This window comes from Orcinus orca, chromosome 1 (assembly GCF_937001465.1).
Source record: "Orcinus orca chromosome 1, mOrcOrc1.1, whole genome shotgun sequence".
Taxonomy (NCBI): Eukaryota; Metazoa; Chordata; class Mammalia; order Artiodactyla; family Delphinidae; genus Orcinus; species Orcinus orca.
Window position 1 is genome coordinate 106,285,544 of NC_064559.1, and position 22,890 is coordinate 106,308,433.

At 39.1% G+C, this 22,890-nt stretch overlaps 1 protein-coding gene and 2 long non-coding RNA genes across 4 annotated transcripts in view; 2 read left to right on the forward strand and 1 right to left on the reverse strand.

Annotated features, from left to right (window-relative positions):
- LOC101270020 (flavin-containing monooxygenase 5) overlaps positions 1–7,038 on the forward strand; it is a 28,973-nt gene extending 21,935 nt beyond the window's left edge. For both annotated transcript variants that reach the window (XM_004285810.3, XM_049702251.1), the window contains exons 8-9: positions 4,852–4,924; positions 6,517–7,038. In XM_004285810.3, coding sequence (XP_004285858.2) covers positions 4,852–4,924; positions 6,517–6,862 — 419 coding nt within the window. In that variant the 3' untranslated portion in view covers positions 6,863–7,038. The remainder of the gene's footprint in view (positions 1–4,851; positions 4,925–6,516) is intronic.
- The window catches only part of LOC125962137 (uncharacterized), a 188,379-nt gene extending 176,106 nt beyond the window's left edge, over positions 1–12,273 (forward strand). The window contains exon 2 of the long non-coding RNA XR_007473606.1: positions 10,972–12,273. This is a non-coding gene — a long non-coding RNA (uncharacterized LOC125962137). The remainder of the gene's footprint in view (positions 1–10,971) is intronic.
- Positions 1–22,890, reverse strand: part of LOC125962134 (uncharacterized) — a 32,178-nt gene that overhangs the window by 6,430 nt on the left and 2,858 nt on the right. The window lies entirely within an intron of this gene.

Consider the following 22,890-nt stretch of genomic DNA (forward strand, 5'->3'; position numbering starts at 1 on the left):
CAATATCAGCTTAACATTAAAAATAAACTTTTGCCAGGCCAATAGGAAGTAGATTCAAGCCTCAGAATAGGGAGAAATCAGATGACTTTTAAGGTTCCTTCTAACAAAGAAGTTCTTTGATTCTATGGTTACTATAATAAAATTTGCTACCATTACTTATGTTTAATTAAAACTGTTCAAAGTTCTTGTTGAGGGATTTCCCTGGTGGTCTAGTGGCTAAGACTCTGCATCCCCAATGCAGGGGGCCTGGGTTTGATCCCTGGTCAGGGAACTAGATCCCACGTGCCTCAACTAAAGATCATGCATGCCGCAAAGAGGATTTTGCATGCCACAACTAAGACCCGGCGCAGCCAAATAAATAAATAAATATTTTTAAAAAACGTTCTTATTTAATTACAGATTCTTCTTCCCTAGTGAAGGTCCTCATGGTAGCAGAGAAAAAAGAAGCAATGATGTTAGAGTTGATAGATAAAAAACTTTTCCAAATTTCCCCAAAGTTCTTTCATTTCTTTCTTTTTTTTTCTTTTTTAATTTTTTGGCTGTGCCGTGTGGCATGTGGGAATCATAGTTCCCCAACCAGGGATCGCACCCATGCCCCCTGCAGTGGAAGCATGGAATCTTAACCACTGGACTGCCAGGGAACTCCCAAAGTTCATTTCTTAATTCCTTTTAATTCTATCCAGTAGATCATGTACTCCTTGAGCACTGGACCAGCAATACAATGCAAGTAACCGGTTAAGTTGGCTTAATTCCAGTCATATAAAGTGGATCTTTTTTTTTTTTTTTTTTTTTTGGCGGTACGCTATGTGGCCTCTCCCGTTGCGGAGCACAGGCTCCGGACGCGCAGGCCCAGCGGCCTTGGCTCACGGGCCCAGCCGCTCCGCGGCACAAACCCACATCCCCCGCATCGGCTGGCGGACTCCCAACCACTGTGCCACCAGGGAAGCCCGCTAAAGTGGATCTTTTAATTGGGTCAATAAAGTAAGAGGAAAAGGTTGCTTTAAAATAGGCCACAGCATCTTAGTAAACTTTGAACAAAAACGAGACTCTTTTCCAGGACCAAGTGAACCATTGAGAGGATTAGTGCAAATGAGTATTTGGAAGATTCTGCATTGTGACTGTGGGATTAGGGGATCTTAGGGGAAATGCACAAAAAGCTCAGTTTCCTCTGCTAGCAAATCTTAATGCTAATCCCTCTAGCTCTCTTCTTAACACTTGGAAGGAAGGAATCATCAGAGAATCCCTATAACTTTAGCAAATTTCCAAAAGGAACCCTGAGTTTTTTGTTTTACTGTCTGCCTACCAAATCCTTGCCTTTCTCAGCCCAGAATTTTACCTTCACTGTGCCAATTTTAAGACCATTCTTTCACACCTGCCCAACTCTGCCTGTCCTCTTCCCTGGCCTGTCCTTTCCTCATCAATCCCCATTTCCCTACTTCCTTTGTTCTCTAGAATTACTATTCTCTTGTCAAGAAAATATTCCACCCTTTCCTAGAACACTGAACCCACTTGCTTGCCTTGACAGAAATCTAGTTTTCTTTTGTCTTGCTTGTAGCCCTCTCAAGAGCCCTTGCAAGTGTTCCACTTTCATTTCGTAACTTTCTTCCCTTGAAAACCGTATGAAATGATACCAATTCTCTGGATCACAAGGAAGCATTATGTCATAGCATGGCATTCACGTTCCTCCACAAATTGGATACAGGCTGCTTTTCAGGCCCATCTTTTGCAGGTCTTTACCATCCATCCTACAATCTTCTAGATGCACTGAATGACTCACCCACTATGCAGCAAACACAGCAGGTACTCTTATACCCTGTGCCTTTGCTTCTGGTGTTCTCTCTGCCTGGTATGCCTCCCCTTTACTTGTTATTTGTGTGGAAAAAGCCTGTTTATTTCCTCCCTCTCTGTAGTATATTGAAAGCTCTTTAAATAAAAGAATCATGTTTATTTGCCTTTGTCTTCCAAGAATAGACCAGTGCCTAGCACATGGGAGGTAGCTGATACATCTCTATTCAATGACTGCAAGTTTAGTTTTGGAGGTATTCTAAACTCTACAGTAGAAAGTTCTTATCTGAGGATCTCAGCTTATGAACTATCTTCCCAATTTCCAGTCATGGTAAAGGCTGGACTGGACTGAAAGAGCAGAATGGCAGCCACACCTCCTTTCTCTTGTAACATAGTCTTTACATTTAAAGTGCAGGGACTAGTCAGGATTACATAAATACAATCTGTCTTAGGCCCGAGAGCCAACTGAAAGACTTAGTTCCACAGAGTTACAATTCAGGCTCACCCCCTTTGAACCTTGCCTTGGAACCCTTAGGAAATCTCTGAACTTCAGTTCCACACTGTTCTTCAACAACATTCTTCAGCTAACATTTACTGGCCTCTTAGTATATGCCAGACCCTCTGCTAGGTGCTGGAGATACAAATATGACCAAATAGAAAATTCTTATCTTTATGGAACTCAGAGTCAAGCAAGGGAGACAAGTAAACAGACATTTAATGTGTTCATTCAGCAGGTATTTACTATATCCTAAACAAGGGTCCAATAACAATATAGAGGAGCTGGCTATGGGAGCAGAAAGGAATAAGTACCCAATTCTCCCTACAACTGCAAATACACTGTAAAAAAGTAAGAGTTTACTAAAAGGACAATGCCATCTTGAACATAACAGAGAAGAGAACAATTAGTAATATTTATGCAAAGTTAGAGAAAATGACAAAATAAACCAAGTCCTGAGAACTACAAGGAGTTCAGAATTCTGGAGAATAAAGTATTATAGGAATTAAAGAAAATGAAGCTGGAGATATTTATAGAGGCAAAACCAAGAAAATTCCTTAGATGCCATGCAAGAAGTTTACATTCAATGTAGGCAATAGAAAACAATTGAAGGATTAACTGGCTGAGGGGGAGTCAAATCAGATTTGTAACTCAGAAGACGTATTAGAGGGAAATGAAATGGGAAATAGGTCAGTTGCGAGCCTGTGACAAATGTCCAAGAAAGACATAATGAGGGCTTTAAACTAAGGTAAAGGAATACGAGAAATATTTGAATGAAATTTCATTGGTGAATTTGAAAGGATTTGGAGGGAATGTAGGTTGGAGATGAAAGCGAGAAAAAGAATCTGCTCAGGGCTGTGGCCATTGATGTAAACTGGTAATATAAGAGGAGGTGCAAGATAGGAAGGAGGGAGATACATATGGTAAAAATGACATGTGCCTGAATGAGGAAACACTGCAACAACAGTATCAATGAATTAAGAACTGCACCACCGGATACAGTACACATCTTTATATATTCCTATCTATCTACCTATCTAATTTATAATGATTTTTTTGTTTGGTTGTGTTTTTGTTGTTTTTTGTTTTGTTTTTTGGATGGATTGGCTGAATCACAGGCAAGAAATCACCTCCTCCTCCATAATGTTTCTACTTAAGAGAAGTAAAAATTATAGTTGTCCCATGAGAAATAATTTGGAAATCAACTCTCAAACTGTGCTTCATGAGCATCTTAAGACCTGTGATTAACTTCAAATGAAGCATTTCAGTGATTCCTCATTGACTTACGAACATACATAATAATTCCCAAGGCTAAAATGAAAAGAACACATGGCAAAACACAGAAGGCTATTTCTTGAGGGTTGAATTTGGGTCTCATGTTTTAAGAGGGACACACCAGGATAGTTACTAGAGTGAGCGCAGAGAAAGGCAACCAGTGGGGCAGAGAACATGAAAGCTGTTATATGGGGAACTGTTAAGGCTTTAAGGCTGATAATGGGAAGACTTAAAGAAGTTATGACAGTTGTTCTCAAATGGTTCAAACGCTGTTATTTGTTAATACTAGATTCCTTGGTCCTAGAAGGCAGAGCTAAGTCCACTGGAGCCAGTTGCATGGAGCCAGGTTCTGGGGTCAATGAAAAGAATAATGTTCCAGCAAGTAGAGCAGCCAAACAATTAAATCATCTCCTCAGGTGATGAGATCCCCATCACCAGAGATATTTAAGGAGGAATGAGATAACCACTTGAGAGTACTTGTAGAGAGGATTGTATTAGGTTAAGATATATTCCCATTCTAAAATTACACGTTCCAGAATTTTGTGGAATAACACTGTAGAGTTGGGTGTGGCTAAAGTTTTCTACATGGCATAGTGCCTGTAAATCCGGGCATAAAGCTAATCATTTAAATTGAGAGTTGTCTATGTCAACTTAAATACTATTCTACCTTTGTCTAGCCATGTCCTTGCTGTTAAATTCCTGCTACTGGAACTGTTCATTGGTGCTTAACTTTATCTGTTAAGATTGGGTATTATGAGTTGCCCTTGACCTTACCCCTCACTCTCAGTAAATTAAAAAATTTAGAAGGTAAGGCTTATCTTCCATGGAACTGTAGGCCTACAACAGGACTGAGAGTTTACTTTTACTTCCTTCTCCCTGTGGTATAAAGCCTCTTTGTTAATAAGAGTACAAGTACAGGTGTGTTTCCCATATTCCCCACACCCTTTTACTTTGTACCTCATTTTCCATATACTTTTAAGGCCATTTATCATTTCCTCATGTCCATATTTCATTTCCCAATTGAAAGACTATGTTAGGGAGGAGGCAGGTATTGGTTGGAAAGCAGATTCGGAGAAATATCTTCCAAAGACAAAGCAGAAAAGAGTAAGCTACTGAGGTTAATATTATTATATTCTGGTGGTGGTAGGGTAAGGTGATCAAGCGAAGGTGTAACCTCCTTGGTACAGACAACGAGCCTGTATTCCTTTGAATTTTCCATAGCATGGTAATTGTTAATAGGGTTAGTGTTCATACTGAGGGAATTTTACACTTAAAATTTTGATTTTTCTCTTTAGGGATAAAGACATTGCCCTCACAAAATGAAATGATAAAAGAAATAGCTAAGGTTCGAGAGGATATGGCCAAAAGGTAAGAGTTCTCCCAGGAAGATAGGTGGTTAATTTTTCCCACTTAGTTCTTTTTCTTCTCTTTTGGCTGCATTGGGTCTTCGTTCCTGTGCATGGGCTTTCTCTAGTTCTGGAGAGCAGGGGGCTACTCTTCTTTGCGGTGCATGGGCTTCTCATTGTGGTGGCTTCTCTTGTTGTGGAGCATGGGCTCCAGGCACGCAGGCTTCAGTAGTTGCAGCATGTGGGCCCTAGAGTGTGTGGGCTTCAGTAGTTGTGGTGCATTGGCTCTAGGGTGCGCGGGGATTAGTAGTTGTGGTTCACGGGCTCAGTAGTTGTGGCACACAGGCTTAGTTGCTCCACAGCATGTGGGATCTTTCTGGACCAGGGATCAAAGCCATGACCCCTGCATTGGCAGGCGGATTCTTAACCACTGCACGACCAGGAAAGTCCCCCCACTTCTTAATAAGAGCAATGTTGTACTGTATTTATTGTCCTCGTGTTTGTTTAAGGATTTAGATTATATTTTGAAGGAAAAGGAAATCATAGTTTGTGACAATAGAATAGAGAATTACCACCAAGTGGTTTGAATATGGATGGGAAAGGAGAGAAAAGCTTAAGAAAATTCTATGTTTAGGGCCTAAAAGAAAAGTCAAGTAGGAAAAAGCACACGGAGAGAAAACCTGGTACATTATTTTGGCAAGGATTACATGAAGAGATATTAGAGCTGCCAGAGGAAGGAAGGGCAGCGATGAATTGAGAGGTAGATATGGTTAAATTACAAATCTGTAGGTAGATTTACAAATCTGCAGGTAGATTTACAAATCTGCAGAGGCTACTTTGCTGGCTGTCATGTGACAGCATACTTAGGTCACAGTGGCTCTTAGTATGAGTAATCTATAAGATCTGGGAAGGTGGTACCACCAGCCCGTATTTTAGTGCTTGGGTGGACACATTTAGCAGTCTGAATTTCAGAACTTGAGCTTATTCACTGCTAATTTTTATTTGAACAAAGTTGATGTTAATACAGCTCCTAGATTTTTGTGGAGAAGTCAGAGGCACAATCATTCCATGCCCAAAGACGTGGTTTTCTTCAACTGATTATACCAGCATAACTCTCCCTTCTGCAAGGAGGAGAAAGACAGTTTTTACTTAACCCTGATACCCTTTCTAGGTGCTCTCCTATCTTCCTCCTTCCTTTCACTGCCAAACTTCTACAATATGTATTCTACATTATATATATTGACTTGTAATACTTTCCTCTTTGTTCTCAGCTTATCTATTTCTTCCACATCCTTCAACGACTTATCATAGCTCGATTTTAACTACCCTCTTCTACATTTGTATTTAGCAGTCTAAAACCACATGATTTACCAGAAGTCTTATATTCTTGTCTGTTTCATGTGAAGTCTTACATTCTTCTCTGTTTCATGTGTATCTATCTTATCTAGTTCAGTAGACTATAAGGCCCTTAAGAATAGAGACATGTCTTTTCTTTCTTCTCTATTTTCTACAGCTCCTAGCTCAATATTGAGCCAAGAGCAGATAGGAAGCATTGATTAATTGATGGAGTGACTGAATTGTTAATAGGCATGGCTTCTGTCTTCTCTGTTTCAGGTATGTGGACAGCCAACGCCACACCATTCAGGGAGACTATATAGATACCATGGACGAGCTTGCTGACCTGGTGGGCGTCAGGCCCAATCTGCTGTCCCTGGCCTTCACTGACCCCAAATTGGCATTACAGTTATTTTGGGGACCCTGTACTCCAATCCAGTATCGGCTACAGGGCCCTGGAAAGTGGGATGGAGCTCGAACAGCTATCCTCACCACAGAAGATCGTATCAGGAAGCCGCTAATGACAAGAGTAATTGAAAGCAACAATTCCACAACTTCAACAATAACAATGGCCAGGTTTATGCTGGCTGTGGCTTTCTTTGCTATAATTATGACCTATTTTTAGCTGTTCCATTGTCACTGTCCCAGTTTTCTTTGAAAGCTGGATCTGGAGATGCCTTCAGAACCTGACAAGATTGAACAACTCTCAGCTTCACATTGCCCAGAAATCTACTTTTATTTCTCTTTCCAAAGCATTAATCCTTTTTCCTCTTTTCCCTATAGTGAAATCCCACCTTTTCATTTGTACTGACTTACCTCCCTTACTCTTATGACCCATCACTTTTTCCTTTCAGTCATTCCTGGACTGTGAGCTCAGGTACTCTGTTAGTCATCTTTGTTTGTCCTTAGCAGAGTTCCTGAAATGTGGTAGGTGCTTTCTTTTCTTTTTTTTACATCTTTATTGGAGTATAAAGGCTTTACAATATTGTGTTCGTTTCTCCTGTACAACAAAGTGAGTCAGCTATATGTATACATATATCCCCATATCCCCTCCCTCTTGAGCCTCCCTCCCACCCTCCCTATCCCATCTCTCTAGGTCTTCACAAAGCTCTGAGCTGACCTCCCTATGCTATGCAGCAGCTTCCCACTAGCCATCCATTTTACATTTGGTAGTGTATATACATCAATGGTACTCTCTCACTTCATCCCAGCTTCCCCTTCCCCACTGTGTCCTCAAGTCAGTTCTCTATGTCTGCATCTTTATTCCTGCTCTGCCACTAGGTTCATCAGTACTGCTTCTTTAAATCCCATATATATGCGTTAGCATATGGTATTTGTTTTTCTCTTTCTAACTTACTTCACTCTGTATGACAGATTCTTGGGCCATGCACCTCAGCACAAATAACTCAATTTCGTTCCTTGTTATGGCTGAGTAATATTCCATTGTATATATGTGCCACATCTTCTTTATCCATTCATCTGTTGATGGACACTTAGGTTGGTTCCATGTCCTGGCTATTGTAAACAGTGCTGCAATGAACATTGTGCTATGTGACTCTATTTGAATTACGGTTTTCTCAGGGTATATGCCCAATAGTGGGATTGCTGGGTCATATGGTAGTTCTATTTTTAGTTTTTTAAGGAACCTCCATACTGTTCTCCATAGTGGCTGTAACAATTCACATTCCCACCAACAGTGTAAGAGTGTTCCCTTTTATCCACACCCTCTCCAGCATTTATTGTTTGTAGATTTTCTGATGATTCCCATTCTAATAGGTGTGAGGTAATACCTCATTGTAGTTTTGATTTGCATGTCTCTAATAATTAGTGATGTTGAGCATCTCTTCATGTGCCTCTTGGCCATCTGTATGTCTTCTTTGGCCATCTGTACATCTTCTTTGGAGAAATATTTAGGTCGTCTCCCCGTTTTGGGATTGGGTTGTTTGTTTTTGTGTTACTGAGCTGCATAAGCTGATTGTATATTTTGGAGATTAATCCTTTGTCAGTTGTTGTTTGCAAATATTTTCTCCCATTCTGAGGGTTGTCTTTTCGTCTTGTTTATGGTTTCCTTTGCTGTGCAAAAGCTTTTACATTTCATTACGTCTCAGTTGTTTATTCCTGTTTTTAATTCCCTTATTCCAGGAGGTGGGTCAAAAAGGATCTTGCTGTGATTTATGTCATAGAGTGTTCTGCCTATGTTTTCCTCTAAGAGTTTTATAGTGTCTGGCCTTACATTTAGGTCTTTAATCCATTGAGGTTATTTTTGTGTCTGTAGTTAGTGTGTGTTCTAATTTCATTCTTTCACATGTAGCTGTCCGGTTTTCCCAGCATCACCTATTGAAGAGGCTGTCTTTTCTCCACTGTATATTCTTGCCTCCTTTGTCAAAGATAAGGTGACCCTATGTGCATGGGTTTATCTCTGGGCTTTCTATCCTGTTCCATTGATCTATATTTCTGATTTTGTGCCAGTATCATACTATCTTGATTACTGTAGCCTTGGAGTATAGTCTGCAGTCAGGGAAACTGATTCCTCCAGCACCATTTTTCATTCTCAAGATTGCTTTGGCTATTTGGGGTCTTTTGTGTTTCCATACAAATTGTAAGATTTCTTGTTCTAGTTCTGTGAAAAATGCCACTGGTAATTTGATAGGGATTGCATTGAATCTGTAGATTGCTTTGGGTAATATAGTCATTTTCACAGTATTGATTCTTCCAATCCAGGACCAAGGTATACCTGCCCAACTGTTTATGTTATCTTTGATTTCTTTCATCAGTGTTTTATAGTTTTCTGAGTACAGGTCTTTTGCCTCTTTAGGTAGGTTTACTCCTAGGTATTTTTATTGTTATTGTTGTGATGGTAAATGGGATTGTTTCCTTAATTTCTCTTTCTGATCTTTCGTTGTTACTGTATAGGAATGCAAGAGATTTCTGCGCATTAATTTTGTATCCTGCAACCTTACCAAATTCACTGACTAGTTCTGGTAGTTTTCTGGTGGCATCTTTAGGATTTTCTATGTATAGTACCATATCATTGGGAAAGTCAGTTTTAGGTCTTTTCCAATTTGTATCCCTTTTATTTCTTTTTCTTCTCTGATTGCTGCACCTAAGACTTCCAATACTGTGTTGATTAATAGTGGCAAGAGTGGACAGCCTTCTCTTGTTCCTGATCTTAGAGGAAATGCTTTCAGTTTTTCACCATTGAGAATGATGTTTGCAGTGGGTTTGTCATATATGGCTTTTATTATGTTGAGGTATGTTCCCTCTATGCCCACTTTCTGTAATTTTTGTCATAAATGGGTGTTGAATTCTGCCAAAAGCTTTTTCTGCATCTATTGAGATGATCATATGATTTTTATTCTTTAATTTGTTAATATGGTGTATCACATTGATTGTTTTATGTATATTGAAAAATCCTTGCATCCCTGGGATAAATCCCACTTGATCATGGTGTATTATTCTTTTAGTGTGTTGTTGGATTCTGTTTGCTAGTATTTTCTTGAGGATTTTTGTGTCTATGTTCTTCAGTGATACTGGTCTATAATTTTCTTTTTTTGTAATATCTCTGTTTGGTTTTGGTAACAGGGTGATGGTGGCCCTCATAGAACAAGTTTGGGAGTGTTCCTCCCTCCACAACTTTTTGGAAGAGTTTGAGAAGGATAGGTGTTAACTCTTCTCTAAATGTTTGATAGAATTTGCCTGTGAAGCCATCTGGTCCTAGACTTTTGTTTGTTGGAAGATTTTAAATTACAGTTTCAATTTCATTACCTGTGATTGGTCTGTTTATATTTCCTAATTCTTCCTGGTTCAATCTTGTAAAGTTGTACTTTTCCAGGAATTTGTCCATTTCTTCCAGGTTGCCCATTTTATTGGTATAGAGTTGCTTGTAGTAGTCTATTATAATCTTTTGAATTTCTGCAGTGTCACTTGTAATCTCTTCTTTTCATTTCTAATTTTATTGATTTGAGTCCTCTCCCTTCTTTTCTTGGTGAGTCTGGCTAAAGGTTTATCAATTCTGTTTATCTTCTCAAGGAACCAGCTTTTAGTTTTATTGATCTTTGCCATTTGTTTCTATTTCATTTATTTCTGCTCTGATTATGATTTCTTTCCTTCTACTACCTTTGGGCTTTGTCCTTTTTCTAGTTGCTTTAGGTGTAAGGTTATATTGTTTATTTGAGATTTTTCTTGTTTCTTGAGGTGAGCTTGAATTGCCATGAACTTCCCTCTTACAACTGCTTTAGATGCATCCCATAGGTTTGGGATCATTGTGTTTTTGTTGTCATTTTTTCCTAGGTATTTTTTGATTTCTTCTTTGATTTCTTCAGTGATCTCTTGGTTATTTAGCAGTGCACTGTCTAGCCTCCACGTGTTTGTGTCTTTTACTGTTTTTGTCCTGTAATTGATTTCTAATCTCATAGCGTTGTGGTTGGAAAAGATGCTTGATACGATTTCAGTTTTCTTAAATTTTCCAAGGCTTGATTTGTGACCCAGGATGTGATCTATTCTGGAGAGTGTTCCATATGCACTTCAGAAGAAAGTGTGTTTTTCCACTTTCAGGTGGAATGTCCTAAATATCAATTAGGTCTATCTGGTCTATTGCGTCTTTTAAAGCTTTCCTTATTTATTTACTCTCTGGATGATCTATTGGTGTAAGTGGGGTGTTAAAGTCCCCCACTACCATTGTGTTACTGTTGATTTCTCCTTTTATGGCTGTTAGCATTTGCCTTATGTATGGAGGTGTTCCTATGTTGGGTGCATAAATATTTATAGTTGTTACATTTTCTTCTTGGATTGATCCCTTGATCATTATGTAGTGTCCTTTCTTATCTCTTGTAACAGTCTTTATTTTAAAGACTATTTCATCTGATATGAGTATTGCTAATCCAGCTTTCTTGTGATTTCCATTGGCGTGGAATATCTTCTTCCATCCCCTCACTTTCACTCTATGTGTCCCTAGGTCTGAAGTGGGTTTCTTGTAGACAGCATATATAAGGGTATTGTTTTTGTATCCATTCAGCCAATCTGTGTCTTTTGGTTGGAGCATTTAATCCATTTACATTCAAGGTTATTATCAATATGGATGTTCCTATTACCATTTTCTTAATTGATTTGGATATGTTTTTGTGGGTCTTTTTCTTCTCTAGTGTTTCCTGCTTAGAGAAGTTCCTTTAGCATTTTGTTGTAAAGCTGGTTTGGTGGTGCTGAATACCCTTAGCTTTTGCTTGTCTGTAAAGTTTTTGATTTCTCCGTCAAATCTGAATGAGATCCTTTCCAGGTAATCTTGGTTGTTGGTGTTCCCCTTTCATCACTCTAAATATGTCCTGCCACTCCCCTGTGGCTTGCAGAGTTTCTGCTGAAAGAGCAACTGTTAACCCTATGGGGATTCCCTTGTATGTTATTCGTTGCTTTTCCCTTGCTGCTTTTAAATTTTTTATTTAATTTTTGATAGTTCGATTAATGTGTGTTTCAGCATGTTTCTCTTTGGGTTTATCCTGTATGGGACTCTCTGTGCTTCCTGGACTTGATTGACTATTTCCTTTCCCATGTTAAGGACGTTTTCGACTATGATCTCTTCAAATATTTTCTCAGACCCTTTCTTTTTCTCTTCTTCTATAATTTGAATGTTTGAATATAATTTGAATGTTGGTGCGTTTAATGCTGTCCCAGAGGTCTCTGAGACTGTCCTCAATTCTTTTCATTCTTTTTTCTGTATTCTGCTCCCTGGCAGTTATTTCCACTATTTTATCTTCCACCTCACTTATCCACTCTTCTGCCTCAGTTATTCAGCTACTGATTCCTTCTAGAGGATTTTTAGTTTCAGTTACTGTGTTGTTCATCACTGTTTGTTTGCTCTTTAGTTCTTCTAGATACTTGTTAAATGTTTCTTGTATTTTCTCCATTCTGTTTCCGAGATTCTGGATCATCTTTACTATCATTACTCTGAATTCTTTTTCAGGTAGGTTGCCTATTTCGTCACTTATTTGGTCTTGTAAGTTTTCACATTGCTCCTTCGTCTGTAATTATTTTTTGTCATTTTTTTTTTAATTTGATGGGTAGGGCTGTATTCCTGTATTACTGGTTGATTGGCCTGAGGCATCCAGCACTGGAGCTTGCAGGCAGGTGGATAGAGCCGGGTCTTGGTGCCGAGATGAGGACTTCCGGGAGGCCTCACTCCAATTAATATTCTCTAGGGTCTGAGGTTCTCTCTTAGTCCAGTGGTTTGGACTCAGAACTCCCACCACAGGAGGTCAGGCCTGACTTCCAGCCTGGGAACCAAGATCCCGCAAGCCACGTGGCGCAGCAAAAAAATAAAAAATAAAAAAATAAAAGGAGCAGTACAAGAACAAAGAATAAAAAACAAAATAAAATTAGAAAGATAAAAAATATATTAGGAAAAAAAATATAATTGAAACAACTGCAACAAGATAAAACAAAACCACAACAGAAAAAAGAAAGGGAAAAAAAGGGGGAGAACAAGCCAAAAGGAGCAGAACAATAACAAAGTATAAAGAATAAAATTAAACTAAAAGATTTATTAGAAAAAAAATATACATGAATCAACAAGAATGAATCAAGGTAAAACAGAACCTCAATCTAAAAGAGGAAAAAAAGAAAAGAAAAAAAAAAGCCTTGGCTATGGGGCACAGAGTTTCAGCGTGGGTGGAAATTAGGCAGTTGTGGGCTTTAGCGTGGCGGGGGGAACCTAGGCGAGAGATGGGTGACTTTTGGGAGTGGGGCATGGCCTAGGCTCAGGACCCATGCAGCCGGAAAAGGCCTTGGGGGTGGGGCCTAGGCAGGCTCCGTTCAAACGTGGGGCAGGGGCTCTGCTTAGGGTCTGCGCAGAAGGGGAGAGGGAGCACATCCAAAGGGGGGCCTCTGGAGTGTGGAGTTCCGGAGTTTGGAGGTAAGGTCCTGGGTGAGGGTGTGTGGGTGGGGTTTAGGCCCAGTGTGGCTGTAGGGGCTCTCAGAGGGGGCCTCCGAGTGTAGAGGTAGAGCCCTGGGTGGGGTGTAGGGGCTGGGCTTGGGCTCTGCACGGCAGGAAGGAGGCTCCAAAGTAAGAGGATTAGGCCTAGGAGCCCAACAGGCTCCCTGGTGCCTAAGTGGAAAGGGAAAGCGCTGGCCACGTTCCCTTCCATTCCTCTGCGCCACCCTCTAGGGTGTCCCCGCGACTGCCATCCCCCCTAACTGTGGGTCGGTCCCACTGGGTGTAGGAACTCCTCCCATCCCCCAGCCACCCCTCAGGGATGCCGGTCCTGTATGTCAGCCTTTACTTTTGCTCCCCCTTACCTCCCTCCCACTCCCTCAGGACCCGCGTGGCTGGAGGGGGCCTCGGTGGGCACAGGATCAGGCCTGGGATCTCAGCAGGCTCCCAGGGGCCCAAGAGGGCAGGGAAAACCTGGGCATGCTCCCTTTTGATCCTCTGCCCTCCCAATGGTCCCCCAATTTCCCCCTTTGTGCATGGGATCCCTTCCCTTCCCACAGCCGCCCCTCAGGGGCACCAGTCCTGTCCCACCTCCACTTCTCCTCCTCCCTCACTCCCCCCCACAAGCCCCACATCCTACCCTGTCACTGGGGGTTCCTCCCATTCCCCTTAGTTGTCTGTGGTCCCCCACCAGTGTATGGTGGGTGCCCTAGTTATGCAGAGACGCGAATTCCGCGTCCTCCTAGTCCGTCATCTTGACTCCGCCCTTGTGGTAGGTGCTTAATAAATGTTTGCTGTCATTTATCAAGTAATATGGTGGGAAGAATAAGCCAATATCTACATAAGAAATGGGTGACTCCATGTAATTGTGCTTCTGACAGTATTTGGTTTTCTACTAGACTTTTAATCTTTTATTTGTTTTTAATATTGTAACTAAATGTATTTTTCCTCAGAGATAAGAGAAATAATGGTCTTATAACAGTTGTATATACCTAAGATAAGATATATAGATACTTAAACACTTTGTTTCACTAGCTGTTCACTAGGGTGTCTGATACCTGGTCATTTTTCACTCTTTTCCTCTAAGCAACACATCTCTATTTTCTCAATGAAGAAACTACCTCCAACTTTCTAGGCTCATGGATCATTTTAACAATCTAGCAGCTACCAGCAGGTTCAACTTGGCTGGAAAAATTGGGATTTTAAATGAGCTGTCCAGTCTTTTTTGATCTCTTAGTTCCCATATTAGGATACAAGACTTTAACTTAGGAACTATGATAAGTAGCCATCAACTGCTGTGGTGTGGCCTACAAATGTGATTGGATTTATCTCCCCCCAACTCCTACTATCTCCCCTCCACACCCTCTCACACAGAGAGTCTAAGTAGTAAGTATTCGAAGAGGTCAGTTATGTAATAAATTAGGATTAATAACTAAATATAGGGGTATTCTGCTTATAACAGTTCTTATGTCACACACTGTAGTTATGAAAAACAAAGCAAATGAAATGAAACCAGGGCCTCCAGTTTATGTCCAAGTGCTGCTGTTGATTCTGTTTTCTCATCCGTAGAAGTTTTGCTCTGTTCTTGTCTGTCAGAGTAGTTACCTAAGTGTTAGATGTCTGACACACCTAATTTCATGAAGAAAGGAACTGATGTACCAGCCAAGTGTGTTCATAAATAAGCTGTGGTGTAATACATTTGGGATTGCTACCTATTGCTTAACCAAAAAATAAATTTGAACAACTGGAAGAACAACATTAGAAATCATTATCTTTCCCAATGTACAATAAATAAGAGAACCAGAAATGTGAGACTACAACTTCCTCCTAATCATATAACTATTTGTACAATCCCCTGCTATTTCGCCTAATTTTCCCTGTGGAAAATGCTTTTTGAGAATTGGATGGTCTTTTTTCTTGCAGAATCTTTGTGGTACTGGGGATTTATCCTCTATTAAAATGGACCTAGTATCTTTTAATCTGCACACTATTCTTGTTCAAAATTAAATTGAAAGCTGCTTCTTTTCCATTTCGTTCTTTCAACATATAAATTTGCCTCTTTCAGCGTGTAAGTCTGTTGAATTAAAGTCCTTTGATAATGTAATTCCTAGTTATCAGCAATAAGTACCCAGAGTTTCCTCTTTAAATAAAAAGCATGTAATTCTAAGCTCACTGACTCTCTCAGTTTCCTTACAATATGAAAGTTTACCCCCCCCAAAAAAATCATTGGTTAAATTCTAAACCAAGCTAAAAGTAAGATGTGAATAGGAAAGTGAACTCAAAACAACTCAAGATACAAAGCCCTAGTTACTGATGAATGTGTATTAATCATCAATTTACCATATCTTGCTTTTGTAATTATATTAAAAGGTTGTATCATTTTCCCAATTATATTATACAGAAAAAATGCTTTCTTGTAGTGCCAGAAAGTAAGGAAGTGCTCAAAAAGCAAATCGATGGGGGAATGTCACAGGGACACAGGAACCAACTGAAAGTGGTCCCAATGGCCAAAGCTGGAACAATTTGAACAATATAAATAGCCTAGCATTGGATTATAATATAAAGTATAAAAAATACCCATCAGTCCATAATGGTATAAATAAGTGATTGAATAATAAGTGGGGTAGAATAGAGAAAACTCCCATATGGAAGCATTTCAAACAATTTATATAAATACTCTGCCCTTCAGGAGTTGGAGCATAACTCCCCATTCCTTAAGTGTAGGCTGCATAGAGTGACTCCCTTCCAAAGAGCGGTAAAGGGAGAAAAATAACTTTACAGTGGAGAAATCTGACAAACACTACCTCGGCTGGGTGATCAAGATTAACATCAATAGTAAAGTCACGTGGATAGTATGTACTCTTGATATGATGTGATGAGAAGGGTACTTTGCCTCTGTGGTCTTCCTCCCTAAAACCATGACCCAGTCTAACCATGAGGAAAACATCAGACAAACCCAGGTTCAGGAATATCTTACAAAATACCTGACCATCTCAAAACTGAAGCTCATCAAAAAAAAAGGAAGGTCTGAGAAATTGTCATAGTATAGAGGAGCCTAAGACCTGATGTCTAAATGTAATGTACCTTGGATGGGATCTTGGAACATAAAAAGACATTAAGTAAAAATTGAAGAAATATTAATAAAGTATGGATTATGGTTAATAACAAGGTACTGATTGGTTTATTGGTTGTGACAAATGTAGCACTGTAACGTAAGATGTTACCAATAAAATAAATTGTGTGTGGGATACACAGGAACTCTGTACTAACTTCCCAAGTTTTTCTTAAATCTAAAACTATTCTAAAATTTTAAAATTATTTTTTAAAAAAAGAAATGTATTCTTTTGGTTCAGGATTTGACCCAGAGGCATAGCCTAGTGGAATTTTCTCAGAGGAGGAAGAATATTGGATAGTACCATTCATTTAAATTACTATCTTTTCCCTTGATTACTCTACAAATTAAGTTCTTCTAATAAAGCATACTATTACTTACTATGGCAATTTTGTTCCTTTGTTGAATAAGTATAGACTACAGTTGTAGAGAGGAGAAAATGGTAATATGAGGTCAAAAGACACATTTTCTTAAAATACTTAGCTAAGTTCTTATAGCTGAGCACATTAAGCCAATAGTCTCCACTAGCAAAATGTACGGTATATTAATAACAAGTATATTCATGAATGAGATAATTTTACTCAGTACTGGATCTGTGCATGGTTACTTTTGTCAGTAGTAATATAACGTATAATACTATACAAACATCCTCCAAGCTGCCTACTTGGAATTTCCCAAAGTGCTGTGTTTTTCCATGTTTCTATATACATTCTTATGTTTCCCCTTGCCCAACCTATTTCACCTTCAAGATTCACGTAATCTGTTATCTGTTCTAGAAATCTCCAGGATTAAATAGGTGACCTATCTTTATGCTTCACACTGCACCTGGTATATTGCTCAATTATATGTGGTGACTATCATTTGTCACACTATATAATGTCAATTGTTTCTGTCACCTAGTTCCTCCTTGAACTAGTAAATTCCTTTGAGAAAGATACTTTGTAATTAATCTGTATGTTCCTAGTGCCTAATATAGTACCTGAAACACAGTAAGACCTCAGTAAATCAATGATTAATTAAATGATTAATTAATTAAGCACAGTGTGGGAGATAAAAATATGGATGAGTTTTTAAAGGAGTAAATAAAATAGTGAATAATACTTCACTATTTTATTAAAAAGTTATTGAGGAGATTATGGGGTGCTTAACATTTTGAAATGTCTGTGGGGCAAGCATGTTCTTCCAGAAAATATTCTGGGATAGATCATTGCTCTGAGTCAGTATGTCATCTCTAATATTGTTTGGTTTGAAACACAAGTGACATGTCCTATCCATATCTTATTTCCTCAATCAAACACAGGATGTTAAAAGGCAATATCTTAGCGCGGGAACGAAGGTGGGGTGCGTGTCTTCCTCGATCCTCCTTGCTGCCTTGGTCCTCATTGCTGTTTCTCCCTGCTTTCTCAAATTCCCCAGCTTCTTTAAAGCACCCACTACCTCTCCTGTTTGAAATTATTTACGGACCTCCCATTTACTCCTCTTCATTCAGTGAAGATTTTAGCACCAAGCTTTCCCCCCCTCTCTCTATATAACTACTCCTGTAGTTAATTTTTTCAGCAGTTTTTTTAACCTCAATTTTTTTATTGATACATAATTGACATATAACATTATATTAGTTTCAGGTGTACCATATAATAATTTCTATATATATAAAATGAAGTGATCACCAAAGTAAGTCTAGTTTACATCTATGGCCACAAATGGTTAACACATTTTTTTCTTGTGATGAGAACTTTAAAGATCTACTCTCTTAGCAACTTTCAAATATACAGTACAGTATTGTTAACTGTACTCACCATGCTGTACATTATATCCCCAGGACTTGTTTATCTTATAACTCAAGTATTTACCTTTTGACCCCCTTCACCCATTTTGCCCATCCCCCACCTCTGCCGACCACCAATCTGTTCTGTGCATCTATGAGTTCAGGTACTTTGTTCTGTTTTTTAGATTCCACATAGAAGTGAGATCATACAATACTTCTCTTTCTCTGTCTTACTTACTTCACCTAGCATAATGCCTTCAAGGTCCATCCATGTTGCTGCAAAGGCAGGATTTCCTTCATTTCTTTGCTGAATAATATACCATTGTGTATATACACCACATATTCTTTATCTGTTTCTCCACTGATAGACACTTAGGTTGTTTCCATGTTTTGGCTGTTGTGAATAATGCTGCCATGAACATGGATGTGCAGCATTATTCTGTAGTTCACATCTGTGTAGGCAATACTTTCACCAATCCAATGTATTAGGATTAGATTCCACTGCATATAATAGAAAAACCCAAAGTAACAATGGATTAAACAAGGTTTAAGTTTATTTCCCTCTCATGTGAAAAACTCTAGAGGAAGATAGTCCTGAAATGGTGTAACAGCTCCACAGCATCTCTTTCTGCTCCACTATCAGCATATGGCTTCTACCTTATGGTCCAAGATGGCTGCTGGAGCTCCAGCCATTATATGGACATTCTACACAGAAGGAAAAAGAAATATAGAAGAAGGCCACAACCCTTTTAAGGAAAATTACTAGAAGTTCCATATAACATTTCCACTTAGATCTCATTGGAAGTATTTTGTCACATATATCTAGCATATATTCAGGGAGGCTAGGAAATGTGTCTTTATACAGAGAGGCAATGTGTCCAGGTAAAATCAAGGTTCTGTTATTAAGGAGGAGGGGAGAATGAGTATGAGTGTTGAGGTAGACCTTTACCACCTGGCCTCTCCCTTCAATGACCTTCTCATTCCAATGATTTTATAATCTACCTATGTCATTACCACCAAAATCTCAATTTCAAGCAACCCACTCTCCAAAACCATCTCTTATCTTTTCAGCACATTCACTCCAGTACTCTAACTCCACAGTTTTTTGACTCCACTTCATGCCCTCCATCAACCTGCTCTATCTTCACTTCCTAGCCTACCTGGTCTATAAGCCATGGTCCAACATTATAATCATATCCTACCATGCATTCTCAATTCCTTAGCCCTTTCCTCCATACTTGCTTGGCTAAACATTACCTTTAGTTATGTGCCTGCACTAAAACACTTAAATATGGCAAGAGAAAAATATCACTGTGCTCATTTGACGTCTGAAATTCATGACCACTAAACCTTGTTTCTTTTTTCTCTAAGAAAACAGAAGCAATCAGAAGACTTTCACATCTTTCCACTCTGTGCCCAAGGTCTGTAATAGGGCTATAGTCCACAGGCACCCTCTGCCTGCCCATATCAAAATTCCAGACTCCCAGAAGGAGAGCAGGTGTTCAGTATAAACCACACGGTTACACAGTATAGGCACAGAGAGCCACTCTTATCAGTTGGGGTGGTAAGAACCCTCCCGAAATCCAAATTCCCAGACACCAGCCGTCGGCCAAAGATGCAAGGTGGCCTTCCGAAGGATAAGCAATCTCAGGCCTGCAGTTATGCTCCACCTCCTTGAGAAGGCAATACATACATAAACGTGGAATTTTTCTGTATAGGAGATTTGTTCCCCATATTCTGGTTGGTTTTAATTCTTTATTTTTGGAGATATGGGAAGCGCTATTATGGTTCCAAGAGTCAGCTACCTCTTTCCTCACACTGCCTTTTATTAGGGATCTCCAGTACTGGTCTCCAGACTGTTGCCTGCCCCAGTGTTTCTCAGAATTTGGTTCTTGATCCAGAAACACCAGCATCATCTGGAACTTGGTAGAAATTCTCAGACCCCATCCCAGACTTACTGAATCAGAAGTTCCAGTCACCAGTCATCTGTGTTTTAGTAAGCCCTCCTGATGCATGGTAAAGTTTAAGAACCACCGATTTAGCCAAAAGGCGAGGAAGACCTGTAATTGCTCTTTCTGTCAGGACTTGAACGGATTCTGAGGTCTCTACTATCTACCAGAACCAACAGATGCTGAGTTATGAAAATTGGGTTGGGATGAGAGTGGTGTGGAGCTGGGGTGTATTCAAACTAGTATCTTCCCTTCCTTGAGGATTTTAAATAAACTTATTTTAAAGCTCTCTTCAGAGTATTCTTTTTCTCTATTTCTTTGGGTGAAAATGTCATTTGAAGAGTCTTCTGGGACTTCCCTGGCAGTCCAGAGATTAAGACTCTGCACTTCCAATGCAGGGGGTGCGGGTTTGATCCCTGCTTGGGGAACTAAGATCCCACATGCTGCGCAGCACAGCCAAAAATTAAAAAAAAAAAAAAGTCTTCTGACTCAAGATCATGTCACTGGGCTTCCTCATGTGTTTTACTATTTGGATTACTTTAGTAATTTTTTAAACTTTTTATTTTGAATTGATTTCATTCTTTCAGAAAAGTTGCAAAAAAAATACAAAGACTTCTTGTATAAGCTTTATCCAGGTTCCCTAAAGATAAGACTTCACATAACATTACAACAATTATCAAAACAAGAAAATTAACATTGATATAAAACTGTTAACTAAATCACTTATTCAATTTTCATCACTTTTCCCTCTAATTTCCCTTTTTGGTTCCAGGATCTTATATTGCATTTAGTTGTTATGTATCATTAATCTCCTCTAATCTTCATCAGTTCTTCAGTGTTTTGCTTCTTTCAGGAACTTGACAATTTGAAAAGAACTAAGTTCCATACTTTATTCTGATTTATTTACTTTATCCCTAATGTTTTTTCTATCACAGGCTCCCACTTAGGGTATCACATTACTCCTTATCATTAGGCTGCTTTAGACTGTGACAGTTTCTTACACTTTCCTTGTTTTTGATGATCTTGACAGTTTTGAGGAGTACTAGTTAAGTATTTTGTAGACTATCCCTTAATTTGTGATTGTCTGATATTTTTTCCTCATGATTAGTCTAGGGGTTTGGGCTGTCAGGAGGAAAACTACAGAGGTAAAGTGCTATTCTCATCACCTTATATCAAAGGTACTGCTACTGACTTCCCACTAATGATGTTAAGCTGGCTGAGGTTGTGTTTAAGTTTCTCCACTGTAAAGTTATCCTTTTTCCCCCTTTTCTATATTGTATTCTTTGGAAGGAAGTTAATATGCTCCGCCCATACTTAAGGGGTAGACAGTTTTGATCCATCTCCTTGAGGGCAGAGTATGGGGAAAGGGCTCAGAGTTTCCATGCCCTCTCCAAGGGAGCCACTCTCCGTGAATCTCCACGTGTTCACCCATCTGGAAGCTCTCCAAATTCCTGACCTTTTTGGGGGTTTGTGGAGGCTTCAGTACACAGGCATGATTGATTAACTCATTGTCCATTGGCAATTGTTTCAACCTCCAGCTCCTCTCCCTTCCCCAGAGGTCAGGGTGTGGGACTGAAAGTTCCAACCCTCTAATCACGTGTTTGGTTTTCCTGACAACAGCTCCCATCCTTAGGTTCAGTCCAAAAGGCATTTCGTTAACCTAACAAGAAACACCTTTAATGCTCTCATCACTTAGGAAATGCCAAGGGTTTTGGGATTTCATAAAGAGGGACAAAGACCAAATATATGTTTCCTATTATAAACCATGATATCACAGACCTGAATAGGTATTTCTCCAAAGAAGGTATACAAATGGCCAACAGGTACAGGAAAAGGCACTCAACATTGCGAATCATCAGGGATATGTAAATCAGAACTACAATGAGATATCATCACCTCATCTGTTCCAATGGTTATTACCAAAAAGACAAGAGATAAGAGTCGGCAAGGACTTGGAGAAAAGGGAAACCTTGCATGCTTTTGTGGGAATGTAAACTGGTATAGCCACTGTGGAAAACAGTATGGAGATTCCTCAAAAATTAAAAAATAGAACTACCATATGATCCAGTAATCCCAGTTATGGGTATATATCCAAAGGAAATGATATCAGGATCTTGAAGATATATCTGCACTCCCATGTTCACTGCAGTATTATTCACAGTAGCCAAGATATGGAGACAACCTAAGTATCTGTTTAAAGATGAATGGATAAAGAAGATGTAGCATATACGTACACAATGGAACACTATTTAGCCATAAGAAAATCCTGCCATGTGCAACATCATGGATGGGCCTTGAGGGCATTATGCTAGGGGAAATAAGTCAGAGAAAGCCAAATACTGTGTTGTGTCACTTATACCTAGCATCTAAAACAAAAGTCGAACTCAGAGAAACAGAGGGTAGAATGATAGTTGCCAGGGGTCAGGAGTTAGGGGAAATGGGAAGATGTTGGTCAAAGGGTATAAACTTTAAGTTATAAGATGAATAAGCACAGCATGGTGACTATAGTTAATAATACTGTGCTATATACCTGAAATTTGCTAAGAGAGTAAATCTTAAGCATTTTCCCACACAAACACACAGAGGTGTGAAGTGATAGATGTGAATTACCTTGATTGTGGGAATCATTTCACAGTGTTCACATACATCAAGTCATCATGCTGCATACTTTAAATATATATAATTTTATCATTATACCTCAATAAAGGTGGAAAAAATTAATATCAATGGTATTTGTTTTTAAAAATAATTACTTTCCACAATGGTTGAGTAGTCTCTTTTGTGTATAAACTTGTATCACTCCTCTCCCTAAAACTGATATTTTAAATAGTATTAAATTGTTTTTATTTTTTATTGAGGTATAATGGTCATACAATAAAATCACCCTTTTTAGTGTACAGTTCCGTAA